The sequence below is a fragment of the Falco cherrug genome, chromosome 1, assembly GCF_023634085.1.
Source record: "Falco cherrug isolate bFalChe1 chromosome 1, bFalChe1.pri, whole genome shotgun sequence".
NCBI lineage: Eukaryota > Metazoa > Chordata > Aves > Falconiformes > Falconidae > Falco > Falco cherrug.
The window spans coordinates 47,922,136-47,943,853 of record NC_073697.1 but is presented as its reverse complement, the minus strand read 5'-3'; the positions used below and the strand labels follow the sequence as shown (position 1 = coordinate 47,943,853).

The 21,718-nt window shown below is 37.4% G+C and overlaps 1 protein-coding gene across 4 annotated transcripts in view; it reads left to right on the top strand.

The window, feature by feature from the left end:
• ZFYVE28 (zinc finger FYVE-type containing 28) overlaps positions 1–21,718 on the top strand; it is a 165,898-nt gene that overhangs the window by 124,160 nt on the left and 20,020 nt on the right. For 2 of the 4 annotated variants that reach the window (XM_055723407.1, XM_055723403.1), the window contains exon 9: positions 8,005–8,109. The exons of the other annotated variants lie outside the window; for them this stretch is intronic. In XM_055723407.1, coding sequence (XP_055579382.1) covers positions 8,005–8,109 — 105 coding nt within the window. The remainder of the gene's footprint in view (positions 1–8,004; positions 8,110–21,718) is intronic. 4 annotated transcript variants of the gene reach the window in all.

The following is a 21,718-nucleotide window of genomic DNA, read 5'->3' as shown; positions in this document are numbered from 1 at the left end:
TTCTCAGGCAGACCTTCTCGTTATTGGCTACCTGTTTTAGCTTCTGATATATTCTGTTCAGTTGCTTGGTACGATCATCAGGCTCACAGAGCTGGAGTTGTTTGAATCCCCTTGGAGTCCTTTCTGTTTTTAGAGATTGCCACCTTTTAAACTCCAGGCATCAAGGAGGTTTTAAATGAGAGGTTAATTAATCTGATCCATTCTTCAGCTCTCCTAAAGCTTTTAGGTGAATATTTTTGAATATTTTGTTAACAAGGTAGTAGGTCTCGCCTGTTTTCACCATAGCCTCTTCCACAGTTACTTTGTCGATTACATCTAATTTTCTCTTTTCATTATTAAGAGTACGGTACCTTTGTTATTAATTGGCAAATATTCAATCTTTGCAGAAGTGGAGAAATAGGGATGGAGGCATTTTGTTACTACGTTGTTGCTCCTTTATTTGGAAGCATTCTCATATAGTCCTTCCGTATATTTTGTGAAAGAGAGATGCTGGGGATCTACTGAGGACTACATTAAAAAATTCTGTATGTGTAGATCCCTAGTTTTCTCATATATCTATATATAGATTTGTTTCTTACCTCTGAATCACTAGTCATGTTATCGTTAAAAGAGATAATTCAGTTACAAAACAGAACTTTGTGGACCTTTTCTTACTCATGCTGCTTGGGCAGTGACTAATCACTGCTTTTCAATGGTATTTTTAAATTGGAAGATCACATTAGGCTTTGTCGACTGCTCCCTATTAACATGCTTGTGAATGCCAACTTAACCATAGGGGAAATGTTGGAGACAGTAGATTATTTTCAGAATGATGGACCCATTAGCTAGAACAATAAGCAATCTAATATACGTGGAATAGCTGCAGGATATGCTCATTCATCAAACTGAAAAATGTATTTACTTTCTGGTTACTGTAAGTCACCAACTAGAGGAGAAAATTTTCTTTCCCTTGTCAGAGTCAAGCAGCTGTCAAATGTGTCTGTCATGGCACAAACTGTTTCTTCTAGTAAATCAGTTCCTGTATTATGCAATATGACATAGGTATAATTTCAATGATCCAGTCAGGTGTACTGTAATTAATCCTTAAATCTGAAATACCTAGTATTTCAGACTTCTCTAGTTAGCCTCGATATTCAGTGGAGTTTAAAATAGAGCTTATATACTCTTCTGCTTAAGATGTAGGTATTGACATGTCTTTACTACGTTGGTTTTTAAGTCATAGCTAGTATGTCTTTCTCCATTATTTGCCTGTAAGTATCTGAAAGACATAAAACAATTAAGGGCACAGTCTTGTACAGTAGTATTAATGAGATGCATATATGAGAAAAGCGTTAGCAAAGATGTAGTCTTTATCTGATCTGCTGAAGGGACAATGTGATTAGTAAAGGCTCTCATGCAGCAAAACAAAACTGTTCAAGGGGGGAGACAATCTAAGTATAGCACAGAAGATGAGAAAACTATGTCAAAGCAGCATTTGGTGTTTTGGGGGTAAAAAAGAACGTAAGTTAACAGCAAGACCGGGGGTAAAAAAAGATAAGTAGCACCAAAACCAAGTTTTAGATCTGTATCTAGTATTCCTTCTTTTCAACTGGAAGCGAACTATACAAATTTTTTTAAATGCTCATTCTGTCGTAGTATTCTGCCTGGTTTTTCCAAGGGGTAAGAACATTATGAAGAATGAAGATCGTGGTCTTTTGGTGTTTTGGAAATACTTGGCTTTTTGTTCTTTCCAGAGTTGAAGAGTCCTTGTAAAACTGCTGATTCTTCTACATGTTTTATGAAGTTTGGCACTTTGTTTCATATTGTCATGCAATGCTATTGTTTTCACATTGTAGTCTTAAATAACTGGTTCTTTTGTATGTTTGTTTATCCTCATATTGACCTTAAAGCAGTTCTGATAAAGAAAAAGGGGGTTTAAATATAGTTTCTCTCCTTTCCACTGCAGATCTATTATGTCTAGCTTAAACTATACTTTTTTTTTTGCTCTTTATCTGTTTGTTGAATGTATTCTTGATGAAGCCTTTTACAATGCACCTGAGAACTGGTAAAAGGAGCTGAAACTGGTAGCAAAGAGAACTTCTTACCTTCTTACTTTCTGCAAGCTCTACCTGTGTCCGTTGTCTGTTAGGTGCTGGTGCTGTTCACATTTATTTGTGGGGGCTTAAAAAATAGAAGATTTCACCATATGCTTTTGTTTTTTGAGGAGGAGGAATAAGGCATGCTTGAAAAGCGTGTTTTGCTGTTTGCTGATCTGTGTTGCAATTCTAGAACAAGATAAATATTTTTTTTCTTCTCCAGCTTGGTATTCAAGTTGTCCCATTTCTTAGCGTTGCAATTCTGTAGTCTAAAATTGTATATATTGTTTAGTTATATGTTACGATAGTATATACTGTGAAATACTTAAATTTATATTTCCTCAGCATATTAGAATGACTTTGTAAAAAGATGAATACCTGTTTTATACATTTGGTTTCTAATTTTGCCTCTTCTGGCTGTATTTCATTCACTCCTTAGCAACGTGTAATGTATGTGCACATTCTCAGTACAGCAACTTTAAGATAAGTCATTCCACCTTTATAAAGGCATGGAAAAACATTTGTATTTCTGGGGTGGCTAGCATTTACATTTATAAAACACACACACGCACATTACCTTTCTAGCTTGTCTTTTAGTTTATAGCATTTGATTCTACAAGTGCTCCTTTATCTGAACTAGATTAATTGATATTGCAATGCAAATTAACTTCATTAAATGTCTTGAGTTCATGCTTTCCCTATAATATTCTCATCACAGTAAAACTTAAAGTGTGTGTGCTTTTTACATTGCAAAGTTGCCTTTTCCATAGAAATTAATGGACAGCTGTGCATGTTCACATAAACAAAAACATGTCTGCTTAGTGTCTTGTACTGATTACTCTTTTAACTAGCTATTCAGGACTAAGAAGACTTCTCATCAGCAAGTAGGAAAGAGTTGATTGGGAACAAAATATCAGCCTTTCAACTGCAAAACTTCCCTTAAGCAATCCTTTAGCTAGCTGTTGATTAAAATTTCTCTGTTCCCCTTCTAGTATTCTGTTTCTTTTTGTTGTGTAACTGGCCAAATTCAGATTCAGTATAAAATATTTTTTTCAGTCCCACTTTCCCTTCTTCTTAACAATACAAGTCTCAAATTTATAGTGGCAGTGTTTGACCTTGTCTGTAGAATGCTGATTTTGTGCGGTATCTGATCACCTAAGTGCTGTTACAAAGCCCATGCAAATAAAAGGTGTCTGTTGTATATCAGCTTCCCTTTTACTAGGTCCATACATCCACTGCAGCAGCAATGAACTGCATTAACTCTTAATATAGAGATTCCTGAAATTAATATAGTAGGTAAAACAGTTTTAAAAGCCACTTACTTGAGTGGATTCAGTGTAGCTAACGCATGAGGCTTTAGAGTTTGCTCTCCTTCAGTGAGACAGAGAAAGTCTGTGCCATATTAATTAATGTAACATGGAATGAAATTGTAACGCAAGTAGTAACATTCATAAAGAAACCATCCCCTGAAACAGCCGGAGGTTTAATTACATGTGAGGGGCTAGAAACACATTTCCAGTGGAAAAGAGCTCACAAGCCAGGATAAAGGTGGCTTTCAGTTTGTTTTCATTTCAATAGTTACACAAAAATGGCCAACAGCTTTAATTAAATGGTCGTTAGTTCAGTCTGCCAGTATTCCATGAAGAGTGGCAGCCACATCACCCTGTGTCACTTTGCCTGTGTTGCCTCAAATTTTTGTCCTCTGCTTTTATCAGAAGTGCTGAAGAATTCTATTTTGGTGAGCATGGATAATGATTTTATCCCATGCTAGAATGTAATTTTTAAAATATCACTGTAGGCATTTAAGACCTCACAAATGAAACAAACTTTTGCCACCTTAGACAGCTTAAACAGTCCTATGAACCCCAATACAACACTGCATTAATTTCAAATGAGCATGAGATGTGGTGAAGTTCAGATTGCCTGTGGGCTGGTGTGGGAAGAAATGTTTAGCTACTATCAGCTATAGAATGTGTCTATATGCTCGTGCCTTCTCTTCTTATAATTGTGCTAATGAACATGCATGCTAAGCCGTCAGCTGATAACAGGAATTGAGAGTTGGGGAAAGCAGGGCAATTCAGCTCAGGAAGTACCAGCATCTTAGAAAAGCAGAGAAGAATCTTCCGGCAGACACTAATGAGAAGAAATTCTACAAAGAGTTTAGTAGTCTGCGTGTACTGAGAAGGAATGCCATGAGTATGTCAGGAGTCTTTTTTTGTTATGTTTTTTTAAGAAGCTATTTAGTACATCACTGAGAAGGTATATAACAGTCATCATTATTGCATTCCTATTTCTTGGTACTAAATAAACACAGAATTTCTTATCTGAAGAGTTACAGCTTGAATATTAACCAGAAATAAACATTGTAAATAATATGTTATTTCTGGTTCAAAAATATGATATGTATTGGTACACAGGAGTGAGAAAAATGTTTACACATTGTGATTGTCTAATCTACACATCGTTTATTACAATAAACTAACTTTTGTGAGCATGGTTTGTGTCTAGTGTGTCCAAGCAGTTTACATTGCCAAATGATGACTGACCAGATGGTTATCTAATCCTGAAATCAGCAGACAGCTCAGCATGGCCAGGTTTGGGCACCAAGTAAAAGATGGAGTCGTGGAAAATGAAGGCATTTATGATGCAGTTTAGAATGGCACACGGTGTTAAGACAAGGCTTAAAATGAGATGAGATGGTGGAGCTGATGAGAGGAAGTTATGCAGATAGTGACTGGTTAGAGGTGAGAGAGGATTCAAATGAGGGGAAAAGTAGCATGGGGAAGAGGTTTGAGATGAGGCTTGTAAGCTGGTCAGAGGCCATCTGTGAAGATGAAAATAGAAGTACCACTGAGATCATTGATAATGTAAGCTGGTTGTGTACCATTGTGTTCAGAAGTTACTCATCAGGTTTACTATCAAGGGTCCAGCACTCTGTGCCACCGTTGTTATTTTGCCTTCTGGCTTGGACTGTCCACTCCACAAAGTTAGCTCAGGATAGAAAGTGGTTTCGTGACTCTAGGACAATGTTTGACAATAAATAATAACTGCTCTTAATAGAGAGATGGTACTTAGGGTTATGGTTTGTTGGTTTATGTTTTAGCCTAGAGCATTTAACTCTCAAAAAATGTATGAGATCTTTGAGTTCTTATCAAAAGTGATAGCCCTTTGTGTTGTGTATAAGAGCTGAAAACCTCAAATTATTTAAAACAAAACAAACAATCTAGAAAACCAGAACCTAAGAAAGTTGAATTTAAGTTTTTAAGTAGTTTCATAATTTTGTTTCATGTGCTGTTGGTAACACATATTTTGACTGGATTTCAAATATATCAGGCAGAGCTCTGCAGAAAGCACTGAAAGACAGCAAACCTGACATCTTTCAGAAAAACTTTTACTACCTAAATCAGCTGACAGGATTGTTACACTGGAAAAACCTGGAAATGGGTGGGGAGGTGAGAGAAGGGTAAAAGAAGGTGCTGAGTTTGCTAGTTTTTCTTGTTTCCTGGTCCTGCTGTACAAAGATTACTTTATTCTGAACAATACATTTCACCTTGGTAAGACAGCTTGTCCTGCTGTTACATAAAGTGATGCACTTGCAAGAGAGAAGCAACAGTATGTTTTATTGATAGAAGCCAGTGAGTTGAACTTCAACAGTAAATGCGACAGTGGTTTAACAAGATTGTATGGCAAGGTACACTTGAGTATTTACTGCACAGAGGACTGGGTCAGACAAAACTGTTGGGGAGACCCTCCCATTGAGTCATGAGGTTGAGAGGACCCCTAAGGTTCTTATCTGCTTCCTAGAGAGCAGTCTAGGTGTGGCTGGATCCAGACTTAGTTCCAGGCTTGATCAACAGTTGATGTCTAAAGGATTATGTATGTTCAATCAACCCTTTTTATCACTTAGCTAAGATCTCAAAGTTTCAGCACGCTTATTCCCAGCTCACAGAGTATCAGACTCAGCCTTGAGGAGTAACCTTGAGAGGCATCCCTAGTCAAGGGAAGATCCTGGCATGGAGCCACTGCTGTGCAGGAGAGCTCAATGGGCTCCAGGCTGTCCTCTGTTTATGAAATAAGGTGATTGACTTAACAGCCATGTTTGCGTACCAGCTGTATTTCAGTTGGCGCATGCTCAGCTAGCCCTCAGCTGTTGAGCAAGACTTATGGCCCTTAGCTATTGTTTGAGCTGGGTGCAGCCACTGCGACTGCCACTGGTGGCTATTGCTTAAGCCTAAAAGGGGTGGGGGGATCACACCACCACACCTGTTCAATCATGCTATGAAATCACATGCTAATGTTTTTAAATATCATTTAGCTGCTATAAAACAGATAGAAGTACATACTAGAAGCATGACCATATTGTAAGATTGGATGGGTAAAGAGGATGAGCTATAAAAGAGTAAGCCTTTGTTTAAATGCATATATCTTCTCATAATGAGCAGAATTAGCAAGGGAAATTACATAAAATGAATGAAAGTTAAATAGATTTTTGTTCAAGTCTGATAAAATTATTTTCCAGTTGTTATGGCTCTCCTTTCAACTAAAGCGTAGTACACTTGGGATTTATTTTCGAATTGGCATTCAGAAATGAGGAACATGAAGGGGTACATTTTCCAAGTGATTAGTGGGAGGTATGCAAGCAAATCCTATTATTTTTAGTGGGATTAGAGCACATACCTTCTGTATACTGCTTTGAAGTATTCCCCTTAAGCATTCTTCGAGACTTCTAGTTGGTAGAAGAAAATAATTTGGAATGTAGCTGGTTTGGAGATGGACCCTGCGTATGTCTACGAATCAAAAGAGCATTAAACAATCTGATAGTTATTGTGCAGAATGAAGGTTAAATAATCCTGACCTATATAACTACACCTTTTTTAACTAAAGTTACTTCTTCGGTTTCTCTGTGTATTATCTAAAGATTTCTGTTGACTGAACATTTCAGTTCAGCAGGCTCAAATGATTCTTCTGCACTGCCTAGAAGCAATACAACTTAGATATCTCCGCTCAAGATCATGCATTTTCTTACCTAGTATAATTTTTTTTCAGCTTGTGGAATTTCCAGTAGCTTAGCAGTAAATTTTTACTGAAACAAAAAATTGTTTTTTCCAAGGTAGTTCTGTAGGGCTTATGAAACCACTTTTAATCTTCTAATCCAAGTTTATGTTGATGTGATGTAAGATCTAAAATGACGTGTTATTTAAAGGCTTTTCATTAGCTCAGGGATACCAGAGAAGTTGTGTGCCATTTATTTAAACCATTCATATATTTTTACTTAGCGGCTAGAGGATTTATTCTAACGAAGTGTCAGTAGTTTGCCATGGGACTGCTCCTTCCTGCTTATCTGTTGGTTTAAATCACAAAATTTGAGGTACACATGTAGGGACCGAGTAAATTTAAGGATAGGGTTAGGTGTATTATCTTTATTTCCTTCACTGAAAAGTCAGCTTTTTGCTTTCTGAGACTATTTCATTCCCATTGGAAGGAAACATAGGTCAAACTTTACACAATATTTCAGAAGTTCTTGAAGCTTATTGTTTCGGGTGTCTTGGCCTTAAACACCAGTGACTTTATGAAATTTCAGTTTTATGTCTGTCTTATAATGTTAAACCATATTTAGCAGCATGAGTACACTATTCCCTCTATACCCTATGAAAATGTAGGGTCCTTGGTTCTTTCCTGAATGTTTTAACTGTATGGCATGAACTAAACCGAAGATTTTTGTAAGATCTGTGCCCACTGACTTTGCCAAATTGTCTGTGCTTTTCAGAAGAAAACAGGATAGGTTTGTATCATTTTCTGAAGATCAAAAATACAACTGCCAGTTTACTCTTTATTTCTGTATAATCCATAACAAGCCATGAGTTACACAGTGCTGTTTTTTACCTTTGTTCGCTTCAGCAGTTCATTTTGTTTCCGTATGTTTTTTCAGTTCTCAGGATGGCTTACGTGATTCCCCCCTCAGCTCCATCTCCAGCAGTGACTATGAGAGTGTTTCTGTCACTACATGTAGTCTCTCCAGCATATACGCTCTGAGGTAATAACATCACTTCAGTCAGATTTGACAGATGGTATTGGGTTATGTTTGGTTAAAAATTTTCATTGAATTAACAATCAAGTGACAGCAACACTTCTAAGTATTCTTCCTTTGAACAGCAGGTGCTTTTTTTTCCTAGCAGTTTTCTTCAGTGCTGTGGCAACTGAGACAACTACTTACAGAAAAGTTTGAATGCATAAAGCAATGGATTCATATATGTCCATGATCTCCCTTTTATTTCTCTATACAGCATGTCTTAAGAGACACTTCAGGTTTTAGGTTGGAAAGTACCAAATGTTTGCCTTAAGTAGGTTTTGATTTTTTCTAGAAAACATGGATTTTCCATTTTGTTTCTCATAGTAAAATAAGGGGAACGTTCCAGTTAACAGTAATTTAACTTCCACAGTGGTGTTGGCCAAAACGGGTAAGCACACTAGTTTATATTCTCATCTTCTGAAACTGCGCGAGAGTTTTAAGTTTACTTTTGTTCAGAGCACTTAAGGAGAATAATAGAGCAATAAAGTTTAGGGCAGAAAAATGTAACTAAAACAGAAGTATGAGTTACTTGCTTTTTTCAGTATTTGCATAACATGCATGTATGTGATATACTGCATACGTTGTATGCAATAACATTTTTACTGTGGTACAGGCAGACTGAAAGACCACTATATCAGTCAAAGTAGATCTTCCACTGCCGCTTGTTCTCCTTTTTTCATCTGTTTATCTCTTCCCAGCACTTCAGGAATTCCAAAATTTGTCTAGGTTTGGGGATAGAAAGAGAGGGTAAAATATTTTTTCCAATAGTGTTAGAGGAAATAGTACATATATGTATATTTTTAGGATGTGCCAATCTTTGGGCTCAGGTTTTTTGTTTCATATTTTTATAAGAAGGACAGAAAGATAAAACTAAAACTGTTTTTCATTGTTTTAATTTTTAAATATATTTCCGCTTGATGGTTCTTGAAACAAAACTTAATATACCTGCATGCAACAGTTGCAGTCTTCTAAATGCTGCATACATCAAAGACTGTTTCACACAGGGCCGTCTGAATGGACGGTAGAAAACCTCAGTTTATCTTCAGGAACAGCTGGAGCAATAAGAGTAAGTAAGTCTTCATTAGGTGCACCACCTCTTCTCAAGGCCTTACGGTACTGCCGTTGTATATTGGTGTCGTAGTTGCCACTGTATTGATGTTTAGCTAAATTAGATCTGTCTTTTCCCTTTTTTCAAATTTTGTTTTACATTGTTTGATTTATAAGGCAGTATTTGTACACGCACATTTTTGCTCTTGTACACTGAACTACAGCTTTGTATCATCCTTGTGTGTCATGCGAGAAGTCCAAGTTGCCTATTTTTCTGTATCTGATTGGTATTACTAGAGATCTAGCTGTTGTAGTCTATGCTCCAATAAATAGATAAGTGCCTGCTTGGCCAATACATCTCCCCTTTTGAAATACTTAGTTTAAAAGAAGTCTATAAACTCCTTTCAACAACTTAATAAAATAAAAGAAGGGGGGAAAAAAAGCTCAGAAGTCCGGCTGCTTCATATTAATATGTTCCTAGATCTGTGTGCATAAAAATGTAATATTTAGTACATCTATTTGTATAACATTTTAGAATAAGTTATTTTTAAAGGACTCCCCTGATCTTTTATCTTTTATTTTAAAGATTTTATCTTCATTATCTGAAGAGTTTTATTTGGCTATTAAAAAGTTATCTAGAGCTGTATCATACAACATACAAATACTACAGCAAGTGTATTCCTTGAAAAGACAAACTCTCCGAAATATTATTTTCAGAAATAACTAAGTTGTCCCTGATGTCATATGCATATCCAAAATACCTAAATTCTTTTATGATTGTTTTTCCTCTGAAATATGTCATTTTTATTAACTTATTTTCTTGCTGTTTTCACTTAACAGCAATTAGAAATTTAAGTGTAGCATTTGTTATTTTATCTGAAAAAATGAGCTAACCATAGAATTCTTGAAATGCATTTATTTGGCCTTACAGCCTCCTGTGGATTATAAACAACTTGTTTGTGCTGTTAAATAATCAGTGCTGAGGCTGACAGTCATGTTGTTAGTGCAGCATGTTGTGGAAATACCCAAGTGCCTTGAAACAACTTGGTTCTGGTAGCAAAACCAGCTTAGCCAGAGTAGCACAGTGTGTTGAGTGAACTACTAGTGTATACTAGAGTATAAAATGGATTTGAAACAATGAAGTATTGTGTATATGGAGCTCTATATATGTATACATTTATTGTTTTCCAAATAGAGAATCAGGGAGCAAATTTCCACTCAGATTCTGGAGCCCTGTTCAGCTCATGGGTCGTTGTTTGCCTTTTTGGTTTTTATCGGGAGGAAAAGGCTGTTAGGATTGTAGGAACCATTTGGGACCTGTTAAAGGCGGCTGCTTCAAATCAGCCTGTGATTTACTGCCTTAGACATTTTCCATCATCAACCAGTGCTGTGTAATTTTTTGAGCTGTATTAATTGCACCTAGTTTTAGGCACCAAACTGATATACTTACATGAAGAGGTTTCTTGCTGAAGGGTTCCCTGTTGAATCAATGGAGAAAAGTGGAAACCTTGGTTAAGCGTGACATTTGTTGAAATGCATATGGGCCAAAGATTTTTCAATCTTAAATGGGGACTATGGTTACATACTTTTATTACTAACTGTGCTCACAGAGTAATTAGAAAAACATTTTCAAACTTGTGCTCTAGAAACCTTGAGCAAAATTGGAGAAAAAATAAAAGGTAAAGGGGGCTTCTCAAATGGTTTTGCCAAGGAAGGGTTAACTATTTCACTGGTACCTGATCTGTGTAGAAAGTTCCTCTTTCTAGTCGCAGAGGCCTGATGGTCAAGAAGTTAGATGTTCAGCTCAGTTTGGAAAGTGTTTTTTTGCAAGACGTTTGTTAAGCAGTATCCAGACTTGAGATGCCCATGTCAGTAGTCAGCTTTCTTGGTAAGGAATAAATGTATTCCATGTATTTTTGAAAGTTTCAGAGAAACTGTGGTTTTGTGCAGACTCAGAAGAGTATAAAGAAGGGGTTTTTTACATTGGTGTGATTGTGGAATAATACTGCTGGCCTGAGTGAAAATTAGATGTTTGTAGTTACAGCAGGGAAGTGGCAATTAGTCCATTGTTTATATTGGCTCCAGGAAACAATCCATGCAGTATTACTTTAATGGTTTCTTTTCATGAATTCAGTTTTTAGAACCATTTTTAATATACCTATAACTTAGTGAACTGTAAATAGGCAGCTAATAAAATACACCGCTGGAATCTTAGCCATTTCAATGTTGGAAGCAGTAAAATCAGTAGTTTTAAAAAATAAATTGCAGGAATTTTTCAGCTTTCAACATGCATATGAACTATTGGTCAAGATCCTGATAAAGCCATTAATTTGAGTAGAAACCTAAATGAGGGCTATTCATATGCTAACAGAATGAGATGAGTTGATATGCTTAAAGCCAAGAACAAGCCTAAGTTCTTTGAAAGACTGGATCTGGAATATGGCAAGAGAAGTTGTTCTGGGAATGACAAGGGGAAAGTAAGTGACACAACCAAAGAACAATGTAGTTATAATTAGTTGATTTCAAGCCTCTTTGGAGTTTTTGGTGTAAGACAGTGCAAGGGAGGAAGAAATAACTGCTGAATCTGTATTCAAGCGTTTGCTTGCCTAGGGTATGTGGTAAAGCCTACTCCTTCATTTTAAGGTTACAATGAGCCGATAAATGACAGCTTTAAATATAAACAGTAAATTCTTAAACTAGTCTTAATGATACAATAGATGCCTTCCTTGGTCACTAGACATGTCATTGTGCCTTAAATATTGGTGTTTTGTGGAGTATTTTTCTGCTATTTTAGCCGTTTACAAAAATTGGTGGTGAAGTTTTAGCCTGTTATTTACAGTCTGTGAAAGGAGTTATCTGCGATGTTTTGTGACTCTAGTCTATGCCAAAACAGCAAGACTCTGCCAGCAATTAGGATGGGGTATTTATCTAGTTATTTTTGTTAGAATATCTGTGTTCATGTACATGTGGACAGAGCCCAGGGTCGTGTACTGGTTGGATATATCTGAAGGATATTGCTTACCTTATTTCTTATTTTGATTATGTCCCTGTTAGTGTAAACGCGTGTGAAACAAGGCAGGGAATGTTACCTTAGTGTATAGATGAGATGAAATTTTGATTACCTGCTTCAAAAATAGAGGTTGTTTCACAGGAATTTGTTTGAAGCTACCTTGTCAGTCAGTTCATGGAATCAGAATAGTCCAGGTTGGAAAAGACCTGAAAAGATCATCTGGCCCAACCTGTTGGGGGAAGGGGAGCCTAGATGGGATTATCTAACACCCTGTGCCGCTGCTTCTTGAAGAACTCCAGCTGATGGGGACTCTACCAAGTTCCTGGGGAGGTCGTTCCAGTGATTGATTCTCAGCGTAAAAAAAATTCTGTCTTATATCAAGGTGAAACTTCTCCTGGTGCAACTTGTATCGGTTGCCCCTTGTCCTCTCCGTGGGCCTCCTTGTGAAGAAAGAGCCTCCATTCTTTTTGTAGCCACCTTTTAAGTACTGGAAAACTGTGATGGGGTTCCCCCGAGCCTTCTGTCCTCCGAGGAGGAAGGACCAAACTCCTTGAGCCTTTCCTCATAGAGCACATCCTACAGCCTCTGGTGATCTTTGTGTCCCTCCTTTGGAGCCTGTCCACTCTGTCTGTGTCTTCTCGTGGGTTGTGGAGGCCTGAACTGGACACAGGAGTACTTCAGGTGTGGCCCGACACGCGCTTGGTAGATCGGGACGATCGCAACTCTTATCTCCGCTAGCAATGTCCCTGCAGCCCATTTGCCTTTGCCGCTGCAGCGGCGCACTGCTGACTCCTGTTCAGCTCGCTGCCCACCGGGACCCGCAGGTCCCTCTCGGCAAGGCCGCTCCCCACCCGTGCAGATCCCAGCCCGTACCGGGCCCTTTGGTTGTGTCGTCCCCTGTGTGGGACCTTGCGCTCGTCTCTGCTAAACTCTGTCCTGTTCTCGCTGGCCCGCTGCTCCGGCCTGTCCAGGGCTCTCGGTAAGACGGCTTTCCCTCTGATGCATCCACCTCACCACCCCGTGTGGTGTCAGCAGACTTGGTGATGGTGCTCTCAATCCCGTCACCCAGGTCATTTAGGGAGACATTGGAGAGTGTGAGGCCCAGTTGATCCCTGGGGGTCCCCCACTTGTGAGAGGCTGCCAGTGTGAGTAAAACCCATAGATGTGAAACTCTGAGGGCAGCCTGTGAGCCTGCTTCCTGCCCTTCTCACAGACTTAAGTGAAGTTCTTATGGGTGGACAGTTACGTACTAAACTAGGTTTTATGCTAGGCTTTTTCATCAGTAGGAATCAGTACCTCCAAGAGGGTGCAGGAAGGAAAAATAACTTGATCTTTTCCTAGGACTGTGTATTATACTAGGATAGTGCAGTTCTTTCAACTCGTGGTCCAGAGCTGTGCTATCAAAGCTACAGCAAAAATTACATGCCCATGGGTTTTAACAAAGAGATCACAACCACTTTAGGGATCTTGTAGATTATAGTGTGGAGGACAACAAATAAGTTAACAATGTATTTTAACTGATGTTTCACAGTCTACCTGGTCAGCCATGTCTCGAGATCTCCTGTCTTGCAGTTTTACCATTGTTAACTTGATCGGGTTATATTTAAGCTGTGCAAAATGATGAATTAATTCTGCATTAATGTTTGGTACAGTCATCTTTGTTTTGATCAATAAGTTACTGTAGATTTTATTTCCCTTTTTTTTTCTGTAGACCTCTTTTTCATGGAAAGACTTCTCATAACCAGAAAAGGGCTGGTGGTAATGGCTTTATGTGAACCTTATTGGAATCGTGGAAATAAAGAGCTCAGTGACAAAAGTTGTGGGAAGAGAAGGGATTTTATACCTTGAGCAAATCAGAATTACTTCCAGTATAGACACTTCTCCTGGCTAATCATTTTGAACTGCAGCCTGTATGTTTTAGGCACTGTGAGTCTGTGCTGTTTTGTACAGACTCTACAAAACAGAGTCTTTGCTGTTTTGTACTCAAGTAGTGTAAGGGCAACTAATATGCATATTAATACAGTCATAAACAGGCTGCTGTGTACAGTCTTCTTGCGTTGCTGCTAAATCCCTTGCCCCAACAGCCAGCTGAGCAGTACCAACAAAACAAAAAAGTAGCACTGATGAGGTCGGTCAGCTTTTGCTTATGATTTTAGTCAGCAAGGCATACGTGACTGAAGCAGATGTCTCTAGTTTTTCACTGCCAGAAATCTTTTTGCTGTGTTTCATGCCTATTGTGGTCTTTGCCCTGCAAGACACACACACAAAAAAATCAATTCTCCAAATGGTGCAGCATTCAAAGCTATAGTTTCTTTTTAGGAAATTCCACAAAGTATTTTTGGGTATATTATATGTGTATCTTCGTCTTCAGTAATATATAATTGATGCAGATTTTATTTTCTTAAGGAATAACCTAGGTACCTTGTGTGAACTAATTGTTAACAAGTGCTTGTTACAGTGGGAGAGTGAAAATTCAGTTGTTCTAAGTTCTTTGGCCTTTTCCAATTAAAATTATAAACTTCGTATTTAGAGGTGTTAAAATGTGTGATATGGTTGAAGTAAATTAAGTATGAAATACTTTGTTCTCTGTGTTAAACAAGTGAAATAGGGCAATATTTTTACGCTGACTAGCATTGGTGGCAGAAACAATAAGTCTGTTTTAGCAAAATTGGTAGACACCCCAAAATTTGCCATTTGGGGACTGTATTCCAGCTGGCATATCAAGCATATCTTGTGGCTGGAGACTGACATGAAGTGATAATAATACATGAAGTGATAATAATGGTTTGTTCTTGTTTCTGCATAGCTCACTTTTAATTTTTGGGTTCGGTGATGTGGCGACATTTATAATTGTGTTAATTTGATATGTAAAAATCAGTTGTTGACTGTCACTTGGTGTTCCCTGTGGTACTAACAGAACTAAAATTACTAGCTTTCAGAAATAAGATTTTATTTTACAGATTGGTTTTTTTAAACCAAAAAAAAAAAATCATTAGAATAGCATGTTTGGGAGTTTTGCATTTGTGTGTGATTAACTCAAATCACTACAGTAACTGCAGTTTTTGCAGAATTTTTGGCAATACCTAAAACCAAAATACATTGTAAAAGCACAATTTTATTGGAGGAAGAAAGAGGAATTCCTCATACTTACAGTGGCATCGAAGGTGAAAAATTAAGAGAAAGCTTTCTTCTCTAATTAAAATATTAAGGTTCCACCTAATACTTTAATTAGTTTATTTTAGCTTTGACTCCCACAGCTGGATACCGTATTCCAATGGGATTCTCCTAGACCCTAGGATGCTTTAATGCTTCAGCTGGTTTTGTATTTTTTGAGGAAACTGATGGAGGCAATATGAAAACATTGTGCTAATAAGTTTCCCATCTCTCAGAGTTCCTCTTGCTGGAAAATGTTTCTCAGTGCTGCTTGTCCATCTCCATTTCTGCCACGCACAGGATTTGCACCTCAAGAGAGTGTCTGCTGGAATTGGATGCTAAATTAATTCACTTTTTGCTATGCCATACAGAACAGTTGCTTGCATATTGCAGAGGATGTTGATGAAGAGATATGAAAGGACTCTTTACCCTTGGAAAGTGTTTGTATCTGGCATCAGGTATTCAGGTTCTGTCTATCCTGCATCAAGTTCTGGATAAGGCATAAAAGCTGGGACTGATGTGTTGCTATCCCTGTATAAGATACCAGAGCTGATATTACATACCATTTTTTCATATGTGCTATACTATTTCTGGTTTTCACTTTCAGTTTTTCTACCACTGGATATTTTTTGAAGTTTAAACATTTCTGTGCTCTAATCTCATATTTGTCCTTTTGCAGTGTGAGTGACCATTTGAAAGCTTATAATCCATGTTTGATTACAAGGAAGTGTCAGGAAAAAGAAGTCGTGGTGTAATTGAGAAAATCTTAGTAGAACCTAAGCGATATTCTAACTCGTATTTTCAGTTCTGTTGTTTCTTGACTTCTACCATATATTTATCTTGCAGGTTTTATCCCTTTTTGGTTTAAATTTTAAGAAAAACAGTAAATGTAGTACCTTGTACTTGTAAGTATCTGACATAAATTTTGATGTTTAGAAGGCAGCCCTGTTGATTATTAATGTTCTTAAGTTGTTTGTTTGTATGCACTCTTACAGAAATATTATCTATAAAGAACAAAAAAGCTGTCTGGGACAGAGCACTGTTAAAGCTGCTAAATCCTGCACTGGCAATGTTGTTTACTTTAATTCCGATTTGGAATACAGTATCTTTGCATTCTGAAAACCCAGGGCAGAGTGCTAATGAGTTTGAGTAAGCCAGTTGTCTTGGTAGAGTTTGTTATGGAGGATCTGTTCAGCAAGATGCTATTTTAACAGCTGTATTTTTTTGAGAAGTCCAGCGTGGTAAGTACCACAAGAATGTTCTTCAGTTTGAGGTTTGTAGAGTTGAGGAAGGATTCAAGATGTTCTTCCAGCAGAGTGGGCAGCTGCAGAAGCTGCCAGGGTGTGGAGCAGAAGTTGTTGCTGTTGATTTCATATTCAGTAGTCTCGTGCTCAGGGTTTTTTTCTGACTGAAGATATCACTTAGAATACATGGCTAATCCCACTAGCCAAATTTCTTGTTTTAAGCAGGCAATGTCAGATTGCACATCTCTAGTGGGGCAAAAGAAGCTAAGAAGGGGCTTCTGCAAGTCTTGCAGTGTATGAAAAGTAAATCCCCCTACTGAGGAATTCAAAAGGTTGACAGCAGATGGGGCTTCTAGCCCATGTTGTACTATGTATGGAGCTGGGCTTTGATAATAATAATTTGGTAATACTACAAATACAATATCGTAGTCTACTCAAGTCTGCTGCTTCTGGTGGTGCCTAGCTAGATTATTTCTGATAGATGGATTTGCACGCAGTTGTATTATTTTCTTGTGTTTTTCAAGACAAAGTTCTGAAGCCTTGAGAACACTTTAAGGGTGGGTTGGTCGGGTTTTTGTGGTTTTTTTCCCCCTCTTTAACCTTTTCTTTTAAAATAGAGAGAAAATACCTAAGGGATTACATTTTAAAACCCTCTTGACTTAACAAAATATTAGGGTTAAAAAGTCAAGAAATGTAGTTCTGAATTAAACCTTTTTTTAGTTTGCTTTAAATGTAGCTTCTGGGGTCGTTCCTTAAAATATAGTCCTTAGCTAAATAACTATATCCTATTACCCTAATAATAAGAACTTGATTTGGTTTAAAATACTCTAAAATTGTGTCACCATCCCCTTAATTTACAATAATTGTAAGACACCATTAATCTTGTAGTTTTCCTCCCCACTGTATCAAAACTAGTACATGTTAGAAGGGGGTGTAACCTGCAGTTTATAGTGTTCCTTGTGAGAGTATCCAAAAAGGAACACCAGAGGTACTGCAAAAAGCAGGAGAGGAAGCATATATTTTTATTTTTCTTTACTGACATGGAGGTACAGTTCTATTGCTCAAACCCCTCATTTTCCTGTTGTCATTTCGCATGTAGTTGTCTTTCCCCAGCCATTGTGTCTGATCCTTTACATGGCCTTTGGAGTAGTTTTTTGTTCTTTTGGTTTTGTTTTTTTTACATATTGGAACCCCGAGTTGACTGTAGCCTTGAGACGTATAAAAGTAATAGCTTGGGAAAGACAAGTTGACAGGTTAGTGGTAAGATTTCCAGTTAAAGCCTACACAAATATCAGTGGGACAACTGTACCAGCTACTGAAGTAGTTACAGAAATTGTGTGCAGACCATAACATAGATTTGCATGCAGAAGTTTTGGGGTAAGTTTTTTAGATTTTTTTATTTACTTGAAGTATGAAAAAAAATCAAATAGGAGAGAAAACTTTAAATATCACAGGTCAGATAAAAGCATATGTTATTGATACTGTACACAGAGCATAAGGTGGCCATTTTGCTAAATTCTGTGGGAACAAAAAAAAAGCCAGGAAACTCATGATAATGTTTTTTGAGAAATATATTAAGAACTAGACTACTCAAAACATACATACATATATATGTGTAGGGACATCCAGGAATATGGTGTAGCTATACATGTATATATGTTTATCTTAGTCAAAATGTGTGACATTTTAAGTAATGGACGTGAGAGATTCATTAAGGCCAATTAGTGCAAATGAATTCATGTCATTTATATCCAAGGAACTAACTGCACTGTGTTATAATTTGAGGCCAGTGTCTCATCAGATTTTTAATGAACTATAATTGATATTTAAGAATTGGACTGCTGTCCCTTTGTAAAAACTTTCAGCGTGGTTTATCATTGCAGTGTCTTTCTATGTAAATAGGAATGTGTGAAATCTTAGAAAACTTTCTGCAAATTTTTCACATTTTTCCCTGCTGTAGAAGGGGTCTCACATGCTACTATATAGCTTGTATGAAATCTTCCTAAAGAGCAATTTTGTCTGTGAATGCATCCCTCTGGAAGTGGGTAAACGTCTGCATCAGAATAGTACCATTTAGTACATGGACTTTTGAATTCACTATAGAAATGGATTCCCAAGCTTTGAACTCACGCTGCACCAGGAAGGTGTTACCTGTTTTGTTGCAAATAGTTGTGTCCTACTTCTGCATGTGCTTTTGTTTGCTGGAGATGTCAAGTGAATAGGAATCACTAATGTTACAGGTATTTGTAGAACATAATGCATAATTCAGAGACTATCCTTATGCCGTTTAACACTTTCCTAGTACATGTTTGTAGTGGTGTTCATAGAACTTCAAGTTTTTTGCTCTTAGTCTTAGTTGGGATGAGTTTGTCTTGCTGGAACTTGAGCCCTCTTGGTTTAAAGGCACCACTGACAATCTTCTGAAATCCATACATGAAAATCAGTTGCAAAGACCTTGCCTGAAATCAGAGCCTTAGAGGGTGGTCTTACTTTCCTCTTAAATTTGGTGACATAATTGCATCATACATAGTAGAATAGGTGTGTTGGGTTTTCTCCTTTGCAAGCAGTGACCAGCTAGTGCTTTTGGTATAGGATTTCTAAAGGCAAAGAAACAAAGCCAAACCACTTAAAGGTTTTTTTTATGATTCTTTTTAAAACATAATTCAGTTGATTTGTATTTCTTATATTTGATACAATGACCTTTTAAATTCTTTTTATCTGCCACTGCTGTATATTTAATGCATACTTAAGATACTCTGAGACGGGGGTTTTGTGAGTAATGAGAAATTCTTTGATAATCTTGTGCATTCTGCATTCAGTTTAGAGCAGATTTGAGGTCTAATCAACCAAACACTTCTAGACAAATTTGGAAAGAAACATCTATGAGTACTCACAGATTTCTGCTGGTATTGAATATTTTTTGAGCACAAATGTAAAATATTTAATTTTGGACCAGCTTTGAATCAATTTACTTTGGTTGCTCCATCTTAGACTTTGTTGCTTTACTGTTTTTGGATAGTGTCAGTGACCAACAAATACAGTGGAAAGCCTATGGTATCAGATGGTTACATAAAACGGCTGGCCACTTCTGAAAATGTCAGTCACGACCTTCCTGTTCCACAGTCCTGTTTTCGGTTATGCATGGACACTGCTGCTAACCTGGCTAAGTATCCTCTGGAACGTAAAAGCTGTAAAGCAGATAGGTTTCACAGGTGAAAGACGATGTTGTGTACAGTTACCTTATTGACTTTTGTTTGTACATATTTGGCTAAATTTCACAGTCAAGCCTTGAGGTGAGGCAACCATTCTAGAGGTATATCTTTGAAGTGTTGAAAGAGTCTTGCTACTCTTCTAACATGACAAATGGAGAGTAATTTTAAAATTGCTAGATAAATGCTACCATTAGGTAAAAAGCTAATTCATTGTATCTGTCCAAGGGTATCTGTACCTTCGTAATGTATAAGCAAGTTTTACTGTTGGAATCAACCTTTGATAATCACCTTCAGATGTGTTAACTTTGCTATGTTTTTACAGCATGAAAAATAATTGCATGATAAACGTTATATATATGATAAACACTTCACAAGGGGACTTCCATGCCTATTTTTTTTTTCTCTTAACCTAATTCCTTGAGTAATGCAGGGTTCCCTTCAACAAAAAAGTTGAGAAAATGAGGACTTTTCTCTAGCTACGCAGTGTGGCTATTTGTATTCTGCAGTGATACTTAATTCTGCATATATTTGGAATGAAGCATTCCAGATCTGAGTGTAGTCTGATGTTAATTAAATGTCTTCTACACATCTGGTGTCAGCTGAGAGTTTTGAGCCAAATGAGGCATGTTAGATAAGTTGAGTAGGAAAGATATTTCTTATAGAACTAAAAAAATAACTTGTGTGAAAGAATAATTTGGAGAAAAGGTAAGATTAACTCGGGTCAAAATTCAGGTTTATTTTTTATAACATCAATTTAAAAAATCATGAGAATATTCAATATTTGCTTAGATGCCATCACTGCTGTTTGGGATACCCTGTTATAAGAAAAGCTCTCTCTCCTGCTGTTTACCTGAAACAATTGCAACTTTTCAGTTTTTACAGTATTTCTGACTGCCTTTACAATATTAATTTTTTGGCTACCTTCTTAAAGAGTAAAATATAATTTAAAGAACAGATAGTCATTCCTTGAGAATCGCTTTTGTCTAAATCTGACTTGGTCCTGTTGGTAAAGGCAGAGTAATTGTTTCTAACTCTGTAGAGATTCCTAGGTCCAGTTTTAAATCATTCTGGAGCATTCCCTTTTTCTCTTTGCAGGGTCGCAGGCAATCCCAAATACAAAATAATCCTCTTCTGAACATCTCGTGTATGGATATTGTACTTTACATGTGATTGCATATTAAATTGTTATAAATGTGAGTGCGCGTAGATGCTGACCTTCTACCCCACAGTGCTGGAGCAAGTTATATGTGCTCTATGTTAGGGATTTTTAGGACAAAAAAAGTTCCAGCCAGTCTTGTGGTGTGATATGACCCTTCTTAGTGACACACCACAAGATCTAACACAGAACTGCAACAGACATAGGTGGAACCCCATTCCTTGGAGGAATTAAGAAGTAGGTAAAACTGCATTCCTCCCAGTTGGAGGAGACTCAGAAAGGCAAACATTATTAAAATTGGTCAGAGCTTGATCAAAATTGTGGAGTGAGCCTTTCTTCCTTTCTGCAAAACTGAAAAGGACTAAGTAGCTTATATTCTTGAGAAGCACTCTTCACAGTTCTGTGCCCACCTAACACCATACTTCGAAAGATTTCTTCAACTGTGATTTGGAGGGAAGAGTCGTCCTTGAATCAGCACCCTGACTTTCCCTGTGCTAAAGTTTTTGCTAATTGGGAGTTTCAAAGAGGCTATTGTATTGGGGTTATATAATTGCACACACAGACTGCAGTTGTCTCTGTCATGAGGTCCATGCTTGCCTTGGAGAACAATTTGTAGTGTGAATGTATATACCGCTGTATGATTGACTCTTTTTAAAATGAGGGCAAAACAAGTAGACCTTATTTGGCCATGTTACAAAGCAGGCAAACTCCTTTATTTGTGTATGTGAGCTCTGTGCAAATAGGTGATTGT